Here is a 15,560-nt window from a genome sequence, read left to right as displayed (position 1 = left end):
CATGGTGGATGAATTCTGTGATGTGCTCCATTCAGTGCAAGAGTAGTGTAGTCGGGAGAGAGTCCAAAATGCAGGTCCTAAGTCAAAAGTGGTGGTGTGGCTGCCTCACTCTCTCTCTCTCTCTCTCTCACACACACACACACACACACACGCACAGGAGGCAAGCTCTGACATGCTAACCTGACAAAAAGCAGAGTTGAGGTTTTCTTATTCTACACGAGCAGACAGGTTGACCTTGTTGTTGTTTGTTCAAAGTGGTTTCTCACGCAGAAATAGCATAAATGACATCTGTGATGTTTACTTTGTAAATATGAAATAGCTCACAAAACAGAACCCTTATGGATTGTCACAGCAGCAGAGGAACCATAGGCAAGGCTATCACTCAACAACTGGAACAGCACACTGCAGTGATACCCTGAATGTGTTTGGAAGTTCTGTGTTCAGTATTGGCAGTGAGTCATGAGACACAAGTGGACCATGACGCCGTACAGGGTGGGGTCACTGTAAGAGTTTCTGAACAAAAATCCAACAAATCCATGTAAATAACAAAGTTTTTCAAGTTCATTGACAAATTGGTGGCATTTCATCCAGTTATTTTAATAACTCTCTTTATTCTTTCCTACACTGAAGCCTTCACATGGGCAGTTTATTTAGCGTTGATAGTCTGATATCCATTACGGTTCACTTGAGTTAATGATCTATGTGTCATGATAGATAGAAGCATAGTATCTGGTGTAAGAATAGCAAAAATAGAGGCGGAAGGTCACAGGCTGCTCAATTTGTTACAAAACCAGAGGCCTGTCGAGTTTGTTTGAGCAAATCCACGTTGAGTCTGGCTGCTCTTCCTCAGGGACGGCTGTCAAACTTTGAAGCGTTTCGCAACATTTTAAAACTGTCTCGAAATCTTTCGAAACGCTTTGAAACAGCGATGGCTCAACATTGTCATCTACTGGCAGGTGCTGTCCCTACAGCCATTAAGTGTCTCCTTCTCCTCACCCCCATATACATGAGACACTCATCATTTAAACCGATATTGTTACCATGGAAAATGTCACTTATTTATTTATGTCTCAATAACATATGTCTCAATGTATAATAACATAGTAAAAAGTGTAAATCCCATGACTGCATCCCTGTTGATGGATGTCCACATACATGATCATACAGACAGGCATCCTTCAATCCTTCCACCAATTTTGCTTTGTTTGTTTTTTGTTTTTGATTTCCCGTCACGGCTGGAGTGCATTGAAGTTTCAGTCTGTTTGCTTGTTTTTGTCCAAACTGATGGCAAGCAATGGCAAATAGCATTTAAAAAAAATAGGACTGTTTTTTACTACTTTTTAACGCCATTTTTGCTGTGATTACTTTTCCACAGTACCATACTTTATTTTACATGGCGTCTTTGTTTTGCCCATAAACCTGTGACTAGTATGACTCAACTGCAGCCCAACTGTGTTTTAGTCAAAATAATGCTAATCTCATTACTAGCTGATAGCATCACGTACAATATTAATCCCTACATAAACAGAGCTCAGAAAGCTGCTTCATGCACTTTGTAGTTGTGGCTCAATTTGCATGTGTGCTATGGCAGATCTTTCCGCTGCCCTCCAAGGCAAATGCTGCACTCACTGCTTCACTGGAAAAACAAAACGTAGGCTTATAAAGTAACAATTAAGTTCAGTAGCCAGGAACAGTTCCTGCCTCATCAAGGCACTGGATTATCCAATATGAGACCACAAATGTATACTGTTGTAGCACATGGAAAGGAACCAAGTAGCATGTTAACAACAAATAAACTAGCCTTGCCTAGTTTACCTGGAACCCCAAACCCACTTAAACAAAACATGTAACAAATCATGGCAGGTTGAGCTAATAAAAGATTTCCCACCGCTCTATAAAGGTATGGAGGACTAAAAGTGCCAAAATTAAATAAATAAATACGCCATTAAATAATTAATTAAAAGTGTCAATAATTAATTAAATGTGTCAATTATTAATTAAATGTGTCATTAAATGTGAAATAATTGATTAAATAAAACAAGTCATACAATTTAAAAAAACATTTAATTATTTCAGTGCACATTTAATTATTTCATAGTTCGGTGTTACAGCGAACCATGAATTTATTTTATTTGTCAAATTTACCCGTCAAAGTTAGAGGGCGGGTTCTTACACCTGATTGGTTACCCTGCACATCAAGTCAAGGCAGGTCCTGCTTCCACATACTGTGCAAGGTCTAAAATATCTCTCACCAACTCTCTAGAAAGTTCACGGAGATCCTCCATCAACACAGCTGCCATGTTTAGAAAAACTTCGCGTTAGCCCCGCCCACCAACTTTGATGGGCGAGGTTGACGGATAAAATTAATTCATGGTTCGCATTCACATTCAATTAATTATTGACACATTTAATTAATTAATGACACTTTTAATTAATTATTTAATGGCGTATTTATTTATTTAATTTTGGCACTTTTAGTCCTCCATATAAACGGATGAATGGTAGTTTATTAACACTAACATATCTGACTCTAAATGTGCTTTCATTTGGCTCAGTGAGGCAGTTAGTTTAGAGCAGCAAACCAACTCAGCAGTGATGGCAGCCCTGTTAGCTAACAGACTCAATGACTGCACACTACCTTATGGTTTCTATACAGATGTGACTGTCTGTGAGGAGAATTAGTTTCTCTTACTCAGCCACGTGTAAAAATTCATTTTACAATCTTTGAAACTAAAATGTATTTTAGATTTCCCATGACCGATGCTTGTCTGCTAGTATAGATTAGCCTGAAACCGACCTTGGAAAAAAGGGAAACCACTAAAACATTTAGTGGCACAATTGTGAAATTAGCTTATAGGCAATGACTTAGATGTCTATCATTTAAAAAACTGTTTCAAGTTCGGTGTTCCTTATCGCACCCTGTTTCCTGACTCACACACAACAAACAGCAGGGTTAGAAAACCTGCCAGATGAGTGAGTCACTACCGGGTAGAAAATACATGCATGGATTTCATCCAACAGCTTGGTTAATAGAAAGACGGATCTTACCTATCGGAAATGTTACAGTTGGAATGTTTTGATCTAAGATTTGAATAAGACTCCTCGACAATCCCACTAATGGAAACAGCAGCGACTTTAAATGGTCAAAAACAATATGTGTGGATGACATAATTCACCTTAAGTAAAGGTGGCATTTTCAGTCTCTGTTTTTTATGGTTATGATGTCATCAAGCTGACTAGTTGGACCAATGATGCCATAGCAGTCGAGAGTTGCTCCAAAGCTTGGGTCAAGTTGGTGCCAACTATCTCCCACTGTTTCTTATCAACTGCACGTGACCACTTCTCATACGATCTCTGCCCAATTATATCCCTCTATGTTGGAGGTCTTGGTGGTTTGTTTGGTCCATTGACTAACGTCTCCGTACTTGAGTTTTCCTCCTCCATGACAGGAGTGCTGATGCTCTGTGAGCTCTGGTTTGCGTCCAGTCGCTGAGCTTCACTTTACTGATTTGGTCAATGTGAAGCCCCTGTCTTTCCTCCCTCAATCAATTTTCTTTTCCCTGGTGAATCTTCAAGCCCACTGCAAATGTCACTTTGCTCCAACCACAGGTGGACACCTGCAGTTTGTGACCTGCTGATGATCTCTCCAACATGCTGAAATAGCATTGGATCCTGCAGGCATGGGTTGCTTGCCCATGATCCCCATCAGGCCATTGTCTTTCCCTCGTTGCCAGCGGTTCTTTCATGGCAGTCACTGGACAAATCCAAATGATCAGATTCAATAAACACTGTATGAGATGTTATAAATTGTGTAAGCACTGGATGAGATGTTATCATCCAAGGAGTATTTGTGTTCATAAATATGTACAAACTCTACTACCTCATATATTCCTTTAAAGCCTTGTGAAAAATGGCATTGCTCTCCTGCTGGTTGTTTTTCTCTTCCACTGTGGCTGACAGAGGACAGAAAGAAGAAATGGAAAGGGTACCTACACAGGGAACATAGACGTGTTTAGTACATGTCATATACCTTACATAAACATGATCCTGTACATATAACTAAAGGTTAAACGCAAGCAGCAGTTGTGAGTTTGTGCTCATTTGACCTTGAATGATGGGGATTCAAACAATTTTGGAAAGAAGAAAGGTTTCAGTTACAGAGCCACCCTCTGAGTTATCAGCACTGACTGCCGAATGTGACACTGTCGACTTCAATCGAGCAGAAACCTGGAATGCAAAAACACGTTGGTTCCAGGTGTTTGAAGCCCAAATCCCCTTGTTGGCTAACTGGCTGCTCAGGTCGTTGGTAAGGTCCAAGACCCTGAGGTGGATGGTTTAATCACTGTTTGACAGATGGTTGTTCCTAATGATGAAACTGGGGGAGAATAATTAGCCTTTATTCTTATCCAATGTGTGTGATTGCTCTGTTTGGTCATTGAATAATTCAGAGACAAAGCAATATCTCTGAATTACGAGTTTTTTCAATAATGACTTAAGTGCCAAGTCATAATTATACGGTATCAAGACAGATTTATGGGACATGCGTGTCCACCCATCTGCATATCAGGTTCATTGTTGAATGGTGGCAATTTGTCTGGGCCAACTGCCAGTCTTGTTCCTTTGGCTCATCCTGGAGTATTTCCTGCAGCTGTTGATTTAGCAGTGAAGCACAGTCACAGTCTGCCTTGAAGCCTTACTTGGTGTTTCCTCCTGGTGTTTACGGCAAAAGATGGCAGCCCTGGCAAGCCATGGAACATTTTTCGAAGCCAAATTTACAAAACGTTCAAACAGGATGAGAAAGTCCCTGTTTGGAAGTTCAAGGGCACAACATTCATTACGTTTACATGCATAGGAGCTTTCTGTCTTGGTAAGCTTTACCATGGAGATTGACTCAGTCATAAAGTTGGGTCCTGACATAGTAAATGGCTTCTTTCAAATCTATATAGTCGCTTGTCCCTCTTCTTCTTTAGGCTTGGTGTCTTACATTATCTTTAGCTACAGGGAGAAAACTAAGCTAGGGAGGCAGTGGCTCAGTGGGTAGTGCTTCCGCTTGGGAACCAAAGGGTCGCCGGTTTGAGCCCCTGCCGAGGTGCCCCTGAGCAAGGCACCGAATCCTCAATTGGTCCCCTCTCTGCGAAGAGTGGTAATGTAAGTCGCTTTGGATAAAAGCGTCTGCCAAATGATCGTAATGTAATGTACACGTAGTTGCCACATCCTAGCTACAGCTTATTGCAGCCGCCTTTTTGTCAGAGATTTTAAACGGGGCCCATTCCAGCTGCACATCCCTCTCTGCAAGGATACAAGAGACACATTTGGACATAGGAGTGACAATCATTCCAGCTACAAGTTGTCAAACAGCCATTGCCTGTGCCTGCACATTTGACATGCAGTCTTTTCAGTTGATCAAAGGGCAACTAAGCTCATCGCTTCGCACGGTGATAATATAACGCCTCAGGTCTGATAAAACCCCCATATAGACACTCCAATAGATGTCTAATAGGAAAGTCAAATAGCACATTCCACAGTCATACCATTAGGATTGAAGACATGAACACAGAGGTGTTCTTGTTGGTGTGTCTCATAATTGGTAACAGATACACAAGATGTTGATCTGGTGAACACGTTCTTTTTAAACACTGTATATAAAACTCACATAACACAGGTGTCCACAATGTGAGCATATAAGAGGTTTGACAGACTACATGAGGATTCGGAGCCCGTAGATGGAGCGTCATGTCCAAGAATAGTTTCATTTTCACACCGGTCTCCTTTCTCCAACCTTGTGTCAATTTGAGTTTGAAGGCAGCTGTTTTATATAACTAATCACTGCTGGCTTTAATCTGGTTGGATCACCCCTACCTAGTTTGTCAAAGCTATATTAACATTGATGTAAAGGACCACGAGTTTTAGAGCTTTCAACTGTGCTGAGCAAAGTTCTTTAGCTATGGAGTGAGACTGTTTAATTACCTCAAAACAAATCTCACAGTCGATCATGTAAGACAGAGATTGAGCGGACATAGAGAAAGAAAGAAAGAAATAAAGTTGCTGAAGTAGAGAGACTTATTTTTATTAAATAAAGAATACATTTACAATAAATAACACATGAATGTATAAATAACTCAACAAAACACTGGAATTACATTTCAATGTATCACAAAACACTTGAAAAGTGATTATTAAATGAAAGATAAGGAGATGGTGAGGTCGAGATGATCACAGACATGATTGATCTGTGCATCGCAGGCTGTGAGTTTAGCTACAGGAGTGAAAACGGCAACTTTTACCTCAGGATCTTGCACTGTACATGTTGGAAAGATTCAACTAGTTAGCATAGAGGTGGAGTGATGTTAAAGGTTTGGAGTAAACAGATTCTTGGCAACAGGCATGAATACAAACAGAGTAAAAACGGAATGCTTCTTCTAATTCTGCTTCAGTTTCTGCTGAAAAACTATCGATCGAAAACTGCAGACAACTATTGATCATTTTGTGCAGACACCATAATTCATATCTTGCTCCCACACATTTGTATGATTGTTATAAATGTTCTCAGGGTCAATGACACCCACGTAAGATACAATTTAAATGATAATGATTGACAGATACAGAAAGATTGAGTTTATTTGTGCTCAGCTGAAAACAGTATGCATGGCAGAACGCATGAACTTTGATTTGATGAGGGAAACTTGGCAAACAACCAAACCAACACAACCGAATGCATCAGTTGATTTGAAATGATTACACTGGCTTTTTAAGTGCATATTGATAGGGCAATGTACTTGGCAATGTTCTTGGTAATGGTAAAATGGTAAACGTGACGTGGGAGGATATGACTACATTAAAGTTAGTAGCATTAGCAGTGCATGGGCCAGGCCTTGTAAACTTCATCTGGAAATCAGACTTGTGGATTAAACATCTCACCATTCACAACATCTGAGGAGGAAACAAAGCTCCACCAATTGTCTGCAGTTTGTTCTATTGAGTCACTGCTTTCACGCAGAGCAACACTGCCACCAGGTGGTAGACGAGGGAGGCAATTTTAAAATGACATTGGCACAAGACACTGGTCTCCAGGCAACATGAGTCTCAACTCAGCGGAGCTGAAGGGCTTGCATACACTTTGCATGGCACAAGACGTCGAGCTGAAGGAAGAAACAATGTAAGAATAAGTCGATTTTCAGCTCAGCTGTTATCTGTGGCTGACACAGATGCAGGCTGGGTCATGTGGCTTTATGATCAGGAAATAACCTGTTTATGAGAGGCCAGTGGGGACGAGGATGCATCGCACTGTATACGCTGTGCAAAATGTAAACGTTTTGGAGACTCTGACACACAGCTGGAAAACCCTGATTTCATTTTCTATGATTTTGCATTGCACACAGTTATTTGAAGTGTGATTTTGTGTGTCATTATTGGCTGAGCTGCTCTTTCATAACCTCCCAAAGCTTCTGTAACATAAGACAGAACCTGTACAGACATTAAATGCAGCAGATATGTAGATGAACTCTCCGTATAGTTAATTAGAACAAAACATTATTCAAAAATATTTTCAGTGATGTGTTTTGTGATTCTTCTCTTTCTGTCGATGCAAGTGAGCCAGCGGATCATTTCACCTGGACATCACGTCTCTCCTGCTCAGCCATTTCTGAGTAACAAAGCATGATGAGCTGTATTGTCTCCTACAGTTCATTTGCATATTTGCACTATGATGGTGAATCTTGAAGTGATAGCATCTTCACTCACGAACCCTGCATTTAATTACACACACACACACAGACACACACTGCCGCCCACGGAATCGTATTTCATGAGTAATACTGCAGCCGTCTCTCATCTAAGCATGCAAATGTGTTCACACAAATTATTTTAACATTGAAATTCGCCCGGTGGGGTGGGAGGGTAGGGGTGGGCGAGCAGGGGACGAGTGTGTCCATTTGTTTTTTCACGGTACGGTCGGGTATAAAAGATGACAGCACAGCCTTTCCTGTTTGTTAAGCACTCCTGACAGCCAAGCCGTCGGGAATAGCTGCTGTTGAGAATTGATCCCGAGCAGTCTGCACAGAGTCGTGCCATGCATCACCGCCGCACAGGGGAATACGCTTTTAACAATCCCAACAAATCACATTTGTCGGAACACCACAAGACTAAACCGACTGGAAAAACAGACTTAGAAATCAGCCTCTTCTAAACAAGATAATAACAATGTGGCACTTTCTAAGCTTCTACTACCTGGATGAGGAGAAACCACGAGGCGTTGGCAGTAATGGTTGATTTTATAATGGCACTATGATTCTCTGTGTGGGACTGTGATAGCATCCAAATGATCCTCGGAATGATTTTGAAAGACACACATGGGGAAGCAAATTAGAAAACGATGGTCTGCGTTTGAAGTCTGATGATGTGATATGAGGCTGATTTACGCCAGTTTAAACATGCAGCGATGCTTTGATAACAATGATGATAATATACGATATATTTCGCTGTTTTGGTTCTCATTCTCAACTGTTACGGTTACAGGTTGCTTTCTTGGGTGTCATTGGCGGATATTGGGTGCAGACCTCCGTTCTCGTTGAGTCTCTTGGCGCGGTAGGTTTCATAGTGAATGTTATGCGTCACCTCCTTCAGGTCCTGGAGGTGAGACCTGAGAAACAGAGGGAGAGAGAGAGAGAGAGAGAGAGAGAGAGAGGAAGAGAGAGTGTGTGTGTGAGTGAGTGTGTGTGTGTGTGTGTGTGTGTGTGTGTGTGTGTGAGTGAGTGAGTGAGTGAGTGAGTGAGTGAGTGAGTGAGTGAGTGAGTGAGTGAGTGAGATGTGGTATAAAGAGGGGAAAGAGAGTGTCAGGCAAAAGAGGGAGAGCGAGAGAAAGAAGGAAAGATGAAGAAAGGCAGAGGGTAATGCAGGGAATCCAGAGAGGGAAGAAAGAAGGAGAGACAGGCAGAGAGAATTGAGGAGGGAGAGAGGATGGAAACAATATGAAGCGATGGGATTTACCACACGCTACATTCATAACATTCTCAGAATATTCCACAAGAGAGAGGACAGAGCGAGCGTTTGCCAGCGTTACACTCTCGTCACGTTCGCCTACTCGCTATCTCGGCGCTCTGCTGGTTTGTTGGCAAAGTGCGGGACGACAGATTGCAGATTCGGTGGCTGAATAGTTACTATGTTTTTCTCGCTCTATTAATATCTGTGGGAGCGTCGGCTTGCAAAGGAGTGCAGCGGTAATTTGATTGCGAGCAGGTGCAGAGAGCGGCGTGCCTTGTTTATTGAGTTGTAAATGGGTAGAGGGGAAATAAAACCAGAGAGAGAGAGAGAGAGAGAGAGAGAGAGAGAGAGAGAGAGAGAGAGACAGAGAGGGAGAGAGGGAGACAGAGACAGAGACAGAGAGACAAAGAGAGAGACATAGAGAGAGAGACAGAGACCGAGAGAGAGAGACAAAGAGAGAGCGAGAGGGACAGAGAGAGAGACAGAGACAGGGAGACAGAGAGCCCCCCCCCCCTCCCCTGGTTTGATTCTAATTAAGTTAATTGAATTTGTTCTGCAGCAGCCAAGCCGAGGATCGATACCTGCAGCAGGTAAACTGCATCAAATGAGTGAAATTCGAGCCGCTCATGTAAGCTACGCAACCGTGTTCATAAGTGTTTGTTCATGAGAAGATATGAGGCCTTTCTTACCTGATCAGGAAGTCCCTCAGCTGAGCAAACTCACAATGGTTGGGGTTTTCAACTGCAAGAAAAAAAGGATATTAGGAGATGTTGAGATACGAGCCCTTTCAATCAGACCTTCCTCATCTTCCTCCTACTATACGGGACACACACGAGGATGTTGACGGTAATAACAACGGACATGCCGCTAACCTTCAACAATCCCCCACGCCGTCTTCCTGCCCAGAACTCTTTTGCCGCTCACTTGATACTCTTTGTCGCTGCCCACCACAGCAAAGGGCATCGCCTCCTGTGATCATCATTTAAAAACAGGGGTCAGCGTGACGAAGAGGAGTGCGTAAAGGTTTATGGGATGAAACAAATAAACGAGACGCCCCGGTGCACTGATGCACTGTTAATAGGAGGCAGTGTGTGAGTGTGTGAGTCGGGTGTGTGTGGGGAAGCAGACTCTATGGATAAAAGAGCTTGATGATTTCAGGGACGACTCTTGAAGAGGAAGAGTAACACATGCCCTGAAAGAGACGGGACCTCTTACCCGTATCTTGTCATTGTCGCTCTTATCCTCCATGTCGTCATCAAACTCTTTCTGTGGGTAGAACTCGATGCCGCTCATCTCCAGCTCCTTCCTCACCTACAGCGAAGACAAAGACGTCATGATTTTGATCCGATAGAGATTTGAGTTACTTGAAAGAAGCAAACGAGGAGTTCTGTGTCCAACGCCGTCGGCTCTCACCCGCTGTTTGAACTCCTGCCTCTCCTCTATGGTCATGGTGTCGGCCTTGGCAATAATGGGGATGATGTTGACGGAGTGACTCAAGCGCTTCATGAATTCAAGATCTAGCTGCCGAAGACTGAGAGGGAGAGAGAGATAGAGAGATAGAGAGAGAGAGACAGGGAGAGAGAGTGAGAGTGGGAAGGAGAGAGAGAGAGAGAGAGGAAGACGAAGAGAGTGAGAGTGAGAAGGAGAAGGAGAAGGAGAGAATGAGAGAGAAAGAGAGAGAATGAGAGAGAGAAAGACAGGGAGAGAGAGTGAGAAGGAGAGAAAGAGAAAGAGAGAGAGAAAGACAAAGAGAGTGAGAGTGAGAAGGAGAAGGAGAAGGAGAGAATGAGAGAGAGAAAGAGATAGAAAGACAGGGAGAGAGAGTGAGAAGGAGAGAAAGAGAGAGAGAAAGACAAAGAGAGTGAGAGTGATAAGGAGAAGGAGAAGAAGAAGGAGAAGGAGAGAATGAGAGAGAGAGAGAGAGAGAGAGAGAGAGAGAGGATTTGATTTGTAACGTTTTGTGTCCCCTCTGCAAATATTACAAAGTTTCTGAACGGTTCTGCATCATTGAATAAGATAAGATAAGACACAAAAGACGACCTGTTTGTTTACTCAAGTGTGCGGAGGAGAGATATGTGTGTGTGTGTGTCTCTGTGTGTGTGTAGAAAAGATTTTGGCTAAAAGGTCACAAAAGCTGTGTGTGCGACCCTGAATGCTGAGACGTCTAGACGGAGTTTAACTCACGAGTGTCCGGTGGGGGAGATGAAGTAGAGGCAGCAGTGCACCCTGGTGTCGGGGATGCGCTTCTTCCTGGTGATGTTGACCTCCTCCTTCAGGAACTTCTCGTACTGCTCGTTGATGTGCTTACAAATGGGCTCCCAGCTGTGGACAAAGCAAAGCCGGACAAGCGAGATAAACGATTATTCAAAAGTGGGGGAATTCGATTCAATAGCGTTTGGCTGACGAGAGAGAAACCGCAGCGTTCGGAGACATTAATGAGGCTTCAATGACGCGTGAACGGAAAAGTCTCACCAGTTGTCGTTGTTGATTAGGTCCCCAAAGCCTGGAGTGTCAACCACCGTCAGCTTCATCTTCACACCGCCCTCCTCAATGACTACAACACACAAGTAATGACCCATAACCACCGAGCATCAGCCATACATCTGTGGTGTTGTTGAAGTAGGACTACATCTGTCCTGGACTCACCGTGAGACACTGATCTAATCTCCACAGTCTTGGGGATCTTGTCATCGCGAGCCCACCCTGCACTCCTCCTGCTGACCTGGGACTTGAACAGCGTGTTGACCAGAGTCGACTTGCCGAGTCCACTGTGACCTGAGGGCGAGGGCAGAAGGTGAGAAGAGAACAGAAACCATCCAGGTATGACCAAGGAACAGAATAAGTCTAGGAATCACAGCTATCTATTCTTCACAGCTCCTCTCTGACTCACCCACTACCATAATATTGAAGTCAAATCCAGTCTTCATGGTCTTCTTCCTCATCTGCTCAATGATGGTGTCAATGCCGATGTACCCCAGTAGTGTGGATCCACTGCCGGAGGTGTTGGAGCCCCCTTGAGGTCCACCATGTGTCATAGCGTGACCCCCGACGTGGCCTGCACCTTGTCCCGCAGTCGGAGCCCCAATGTTGGCTGAGCCGTGGCTTCCGATGGGCACAGGAATGCAGCTTGGAGCGACTGAGACGCCGCCGCTTCCTCCTCCTCCTCCGATCCCTGACACTTGGGGTGGGAAGGGAGTGGAGGGGGAAGGGGTACCCACATGCGGGGGCTTGGCAGGGACAGCCGGTTTAGGTCTCACTTCTGGGGGAACTATGTCGGACATGTCTACAGAGAGGGAAAGAGGGAAGATAAAAATATGCAGTCAAAGTAGGCCAGAGGAGCCGTCTGAGGCCTCTCCTCATCTCCTCATCTCCTCCCTTCACTTGTTCTACATCAAAGGCTGTAAAGTAACTGCAGGCAGATGGAGGCAGTAACAGACAGTAAGGTTGAGCCGTTATGTTCATCACAATCTAACCCCCCTGCAGACACACACATGAAGCAGGCTGCTGCTGCTGCTGCTGCTGCTGAGCCTGAGGTCAGTGCAGCCACAGAGCCTGATACAGATCACACAGGTCAGTGAGGCAGCGGCCGTCAGTCTGAGTCACAGCAGCACTCAGTGGTCAGGCAGTGTCGCTCTGTGCTCCATTGCCCCCTCGCTGCTCACTGGCACGCACACACACGCACACAAACACACACACACACACACACACACACATTTGCAAATCACAGATTATATCGATTAATCATCAACTAACCGATGGTGACTTCAAATGTCAACATGTGGCTTCACTGTTTTAGTGATTTTGTAGGAATTTGGGCCTCTTTCCTTTGAGGATATTTAAGATAACAGTGAGCTTCAAACTTTGTGGCATCAGATTAGGGGCAGGAACATGAGCAATCTGCATGCCAGGCACTTGGGATTTGGGATGAACTAGAAAGCAGATCCAGGCCTAATCGCCCCACATCAAGTCAATCCCCGCCAATGCCACATTAATAACACATTCAAATGCGCAACAATGACACAGGGGCGGGTGTCCACATACTTCTGGCCAGGCAATGGGGCTACCGCTACCGCTCCTTTTCACCTTTCAGCGACCTGTAATCCTCATTAAAAACGCGAGTCTTTGTCCCGAGTCGCCGTACAGAGTCAAGCGAACGCACATCTGACTCATACACACTTTCGACGCGTCCACGGTACACACACACACCCACCGTTAGCTCCATCCACAGCCTGCCGACCCCATTGTCTGCCTCCTGTCATACCGGGTAACGCCGCTAGCATCACCCGCCCCTGGCTAAGCTACAGCATGCTAGCGCCGATACACGGCAGAAGCCACGCCAATCACGCACTTACCAACTCCCGGTTAATTGCTCTTTAAGCGCGAAGAAACGCGTTCGGCGGCCGCGGCGGCTGTACGTGTCCGTGTCCGTGTCCGTGGAGGAAACCGCGACGCTAATAAGATGCAGTGAGCGGTCACGTGCTCAAATGGTACCTCTCTGGCCGCGAGCCCCCCTCCTTTGCCGTTACCAAGGCGACAAGAGGAAAGGGAGAATGGGGACGACTCGCGCATGCGCAGTGCTGGATCACTTCACCTCAAAGGGACATGTTTGGCTTCAGGCTGGTTTAAGGAGTTGGGCAACAATAAACTCAATTATGCATTTTCATATAGTTTATATTAATATTATATAATTTTGATCATTTTAGGTCTAATTTGCTATTGGCTATTTTTCCAATCTTCATCCATCCATTCTCTATACCCACTTTTCCTGGAGCAGGGCCAGATCTCGGAGCTCTGACTAAGGGGGCCGGATTTATCCAGCACTTGCTTGGGGTGTGATGTGAGGACAGGCTGGGTTGGTTCATCAGCATTTAAGTAATTACCTGATTCAGCAGCAATAAAGAGTCATTTAGACGGCGAGACAGGCGTTTGGGGAAAGAGCCAAATAACCTAACTTGTTATAAGAAAACGATTTGAAAGGAAATAAGAGAGGAGGATATTGTCTAGATGCAAAACAATCCTTTATTCCAATGAGAGGAGTGATGATGATGATGTGGAAGGAAAACATGTCGGGTTCAGTGTTGTCAAGTCGAGTACAAAATTCAGAATCGTTAACTCACATAATGTCTGAATCACCATTTGTGTCAATTATTCATCAATCGATCCAGTAGGAACCCACATTCTGTCTGATCTGCCGTGATTAAGCGGTGAAGTTGTGACTGCCCCCTGCAGGATGTAAAGAGAACTGGAACTGAATTGTAACCCTATCCTCAAAATAAACATGAAAATCAGTCAGCTAATAATTTGTGGAGTTGTAATGTTTAATTCTAACAAAGACAAATAAGGTTGTTTTTTAAAGTCATATGACATCTCAATAAAAACAGAGGGGATTATAGAGTTGTATTTGTTTGAGGACCAAATTTGTGGCATCTTAAACGCACGCAAGAGAATTAGAGATATTTCCACATTGATTCATTAACAATACGAGTTCAAAGCGTTTATTACACTGGAATCATTTATGGGTGGGGGGGGAGTCTTTGCCCTTTGCCCCTAGTCACTTCCTACACTGAATGCAGCTGAACAACCTTCGCCCCGTGGTGGAACAGTACTCACATGTTATCTCTGCGTTCTTCCTCTGTTCTTCCTTCGCCTTCCTCTCTGCATGTTTCGTCTGTGTGGGTTTGTCGCACGCCTGTCTGTCTTCCCCAGGACCAAACACTTTGAACCACAAACCAGCGGCGTCACGTCGCTCCTCAGCGCGTCTGTTACCTTACTGATAAGGAGGCGCCGACTTAATTCCCTCTGCTATCCCCTCAGGCCACACCCACAACCGAGTCGCATTACTTAAGTCTGCCCCAAATATGTTTACGACTTCCTATCACTTGTGCTTAGAGGAATTAATGGATTTAAGCTTTGGATACCTCTGTACTCACCCATGGACTCATACACTGATCCTGGGTAATACATGGTGACGTAGTAGGGGTCCTCTGGGTCCTCGGCAATAATCGTTCTTTCTGCCGGAGACTGTTTCGGTTTGTTTGGCGGGATGCCGCTTGTCGCCTCTTCCGGCCTCCAGCTGTTGTGTGGTTGGGATTGCAGGTCACATGACCCCTTTGGACCGGAGCCACGGTCGGTTGTGTCGACTGGGCAGCGCTCCACAGACGGCTGCCAGGTTACCACACATTTCTCCACCCAGGACACCTTGCGATTAGGTGCCACTAAGACATCAGTTGCGCTCTGTCCTGTGTCTCTGGGACTCGCCTCTTTGTGGTTTTCGCCACCACGTGCCGACGTTACTCTTGGTGAGGCAGGTTGGGGGGGTTTCTGGTGTGAGGTATCTGGTGTCCGAGGTGCCACCAGACACATCTTAGCTCGGCTTAATCTGTACGCACAGAGCGGAGCGTCCAGGTTTTGATCGCCAACTCTCGACTGACAGCTGTGATCCTTCGATATGCAGTCTGACTGACACCTGGGTTTAGACCAGAACCTGTGTAAGCGAGGGGATTTGATGTTTGTAGACGCATTGGGTTGTTGAAAGAGTTTGGATAAAGGGTGTTTCGGCGTCGGCAGCGTGATATCTTCCT

The 15,560-nt window shown here is 44.7% G+C and overlaps 1 protein-coding gene across 2 annotated transcripts; it reads right to left on the bottom strand.

Moving 5' to 3' along the window:
- Nucleotides 1–6,046: 6,046 nt before the first annotated feature.
- septin3 (septin 3) lies at nucleotides 6,047–14,733 on the bottom strand. Of its 2 annotated transcripts, XM_076170359.1 has the most exons (11): nucleotides 14,590–14,733; nucleotides 14,097–14,202; nucleotides 11,870–12,262; nucleotides 11,626–11,754; nucleotides 11,452–11,533; nucleotides 11,164–11,301; nucleotides 10,393–10,510; nucleotides 10,195–10,290; nucleotides 9,852–9,948; nucleotides 9,669–9,720; nucleotides 6,047–8,638 (listed from the first exon to the last, which is right to left on the bottom strand). In XM_076170359.1, exons 2-11 carry the CDS (start codon nucleotides 14,113–14,115, stop codon nucleotides 8,509–8,511), a joined length of 1,254 nt encoding a protein of 417 aa, XP_076026474.1. In that variant the 5' UTR covers nucleotides 14,116–14,202; nucleotides 14,590–14,733; the 3' UTR covers nucleotides 6,047–8,508. The 2 variants fall into 2 exon arrangements, with proteins under 2 accessions (XP_076026474.1, XP_076026475.1); XM_076170360.1 differs by lacking the exon at nucleotides 14,097–14,202.
- Between the last annotated feature and the right edge of the window lie 827 nt (nucleotides 14,734–15,560).

The sequence above is a fragment of the Genypterus blacodes genome, unplaced genomic scaffold (assembly GCF_046128005.1).
Source record: "Genypterus blacodes isolate CSIRO-AG114 ecotype Tasmania unplaced genomic scaffold, CSIRO-AGI_Gbla_v1 ptg000216l_1, whole genome shotgun sequence".
Classification (NCBI taxonomy): Eukaryota; Metazoa; Chordata; class Actinopteri; order Ophidiiformes; family Ophidiidae; genus Genypterus; species Genypterus blacodes.
Note: the sequence above shows the minus strand (reverse complement) of the source record. Positions and strands in the feature narration are given on the sequence as shown.

Excerpts from the sequence above, each read along its gene's own strand:
- septin3 (XM_076170359.1), bottom strand. Across the intron at positions 10,511-11,163 it reads ATCTCCCCCACCGGACACTC|TCTTCGGCAGCTAGATCTTG; the intron begins GTGAGTTAAACT and ends TCTCCCTCTCAG. Across the intron at positions 10,291-10,392 it reads GGCAGGAGTTCAAACAGCGG|GTGAGGAAGGAGCTGGAGAT; the intron begins GTGAGAGCCGAC and ends TCTTCGCTGTAG.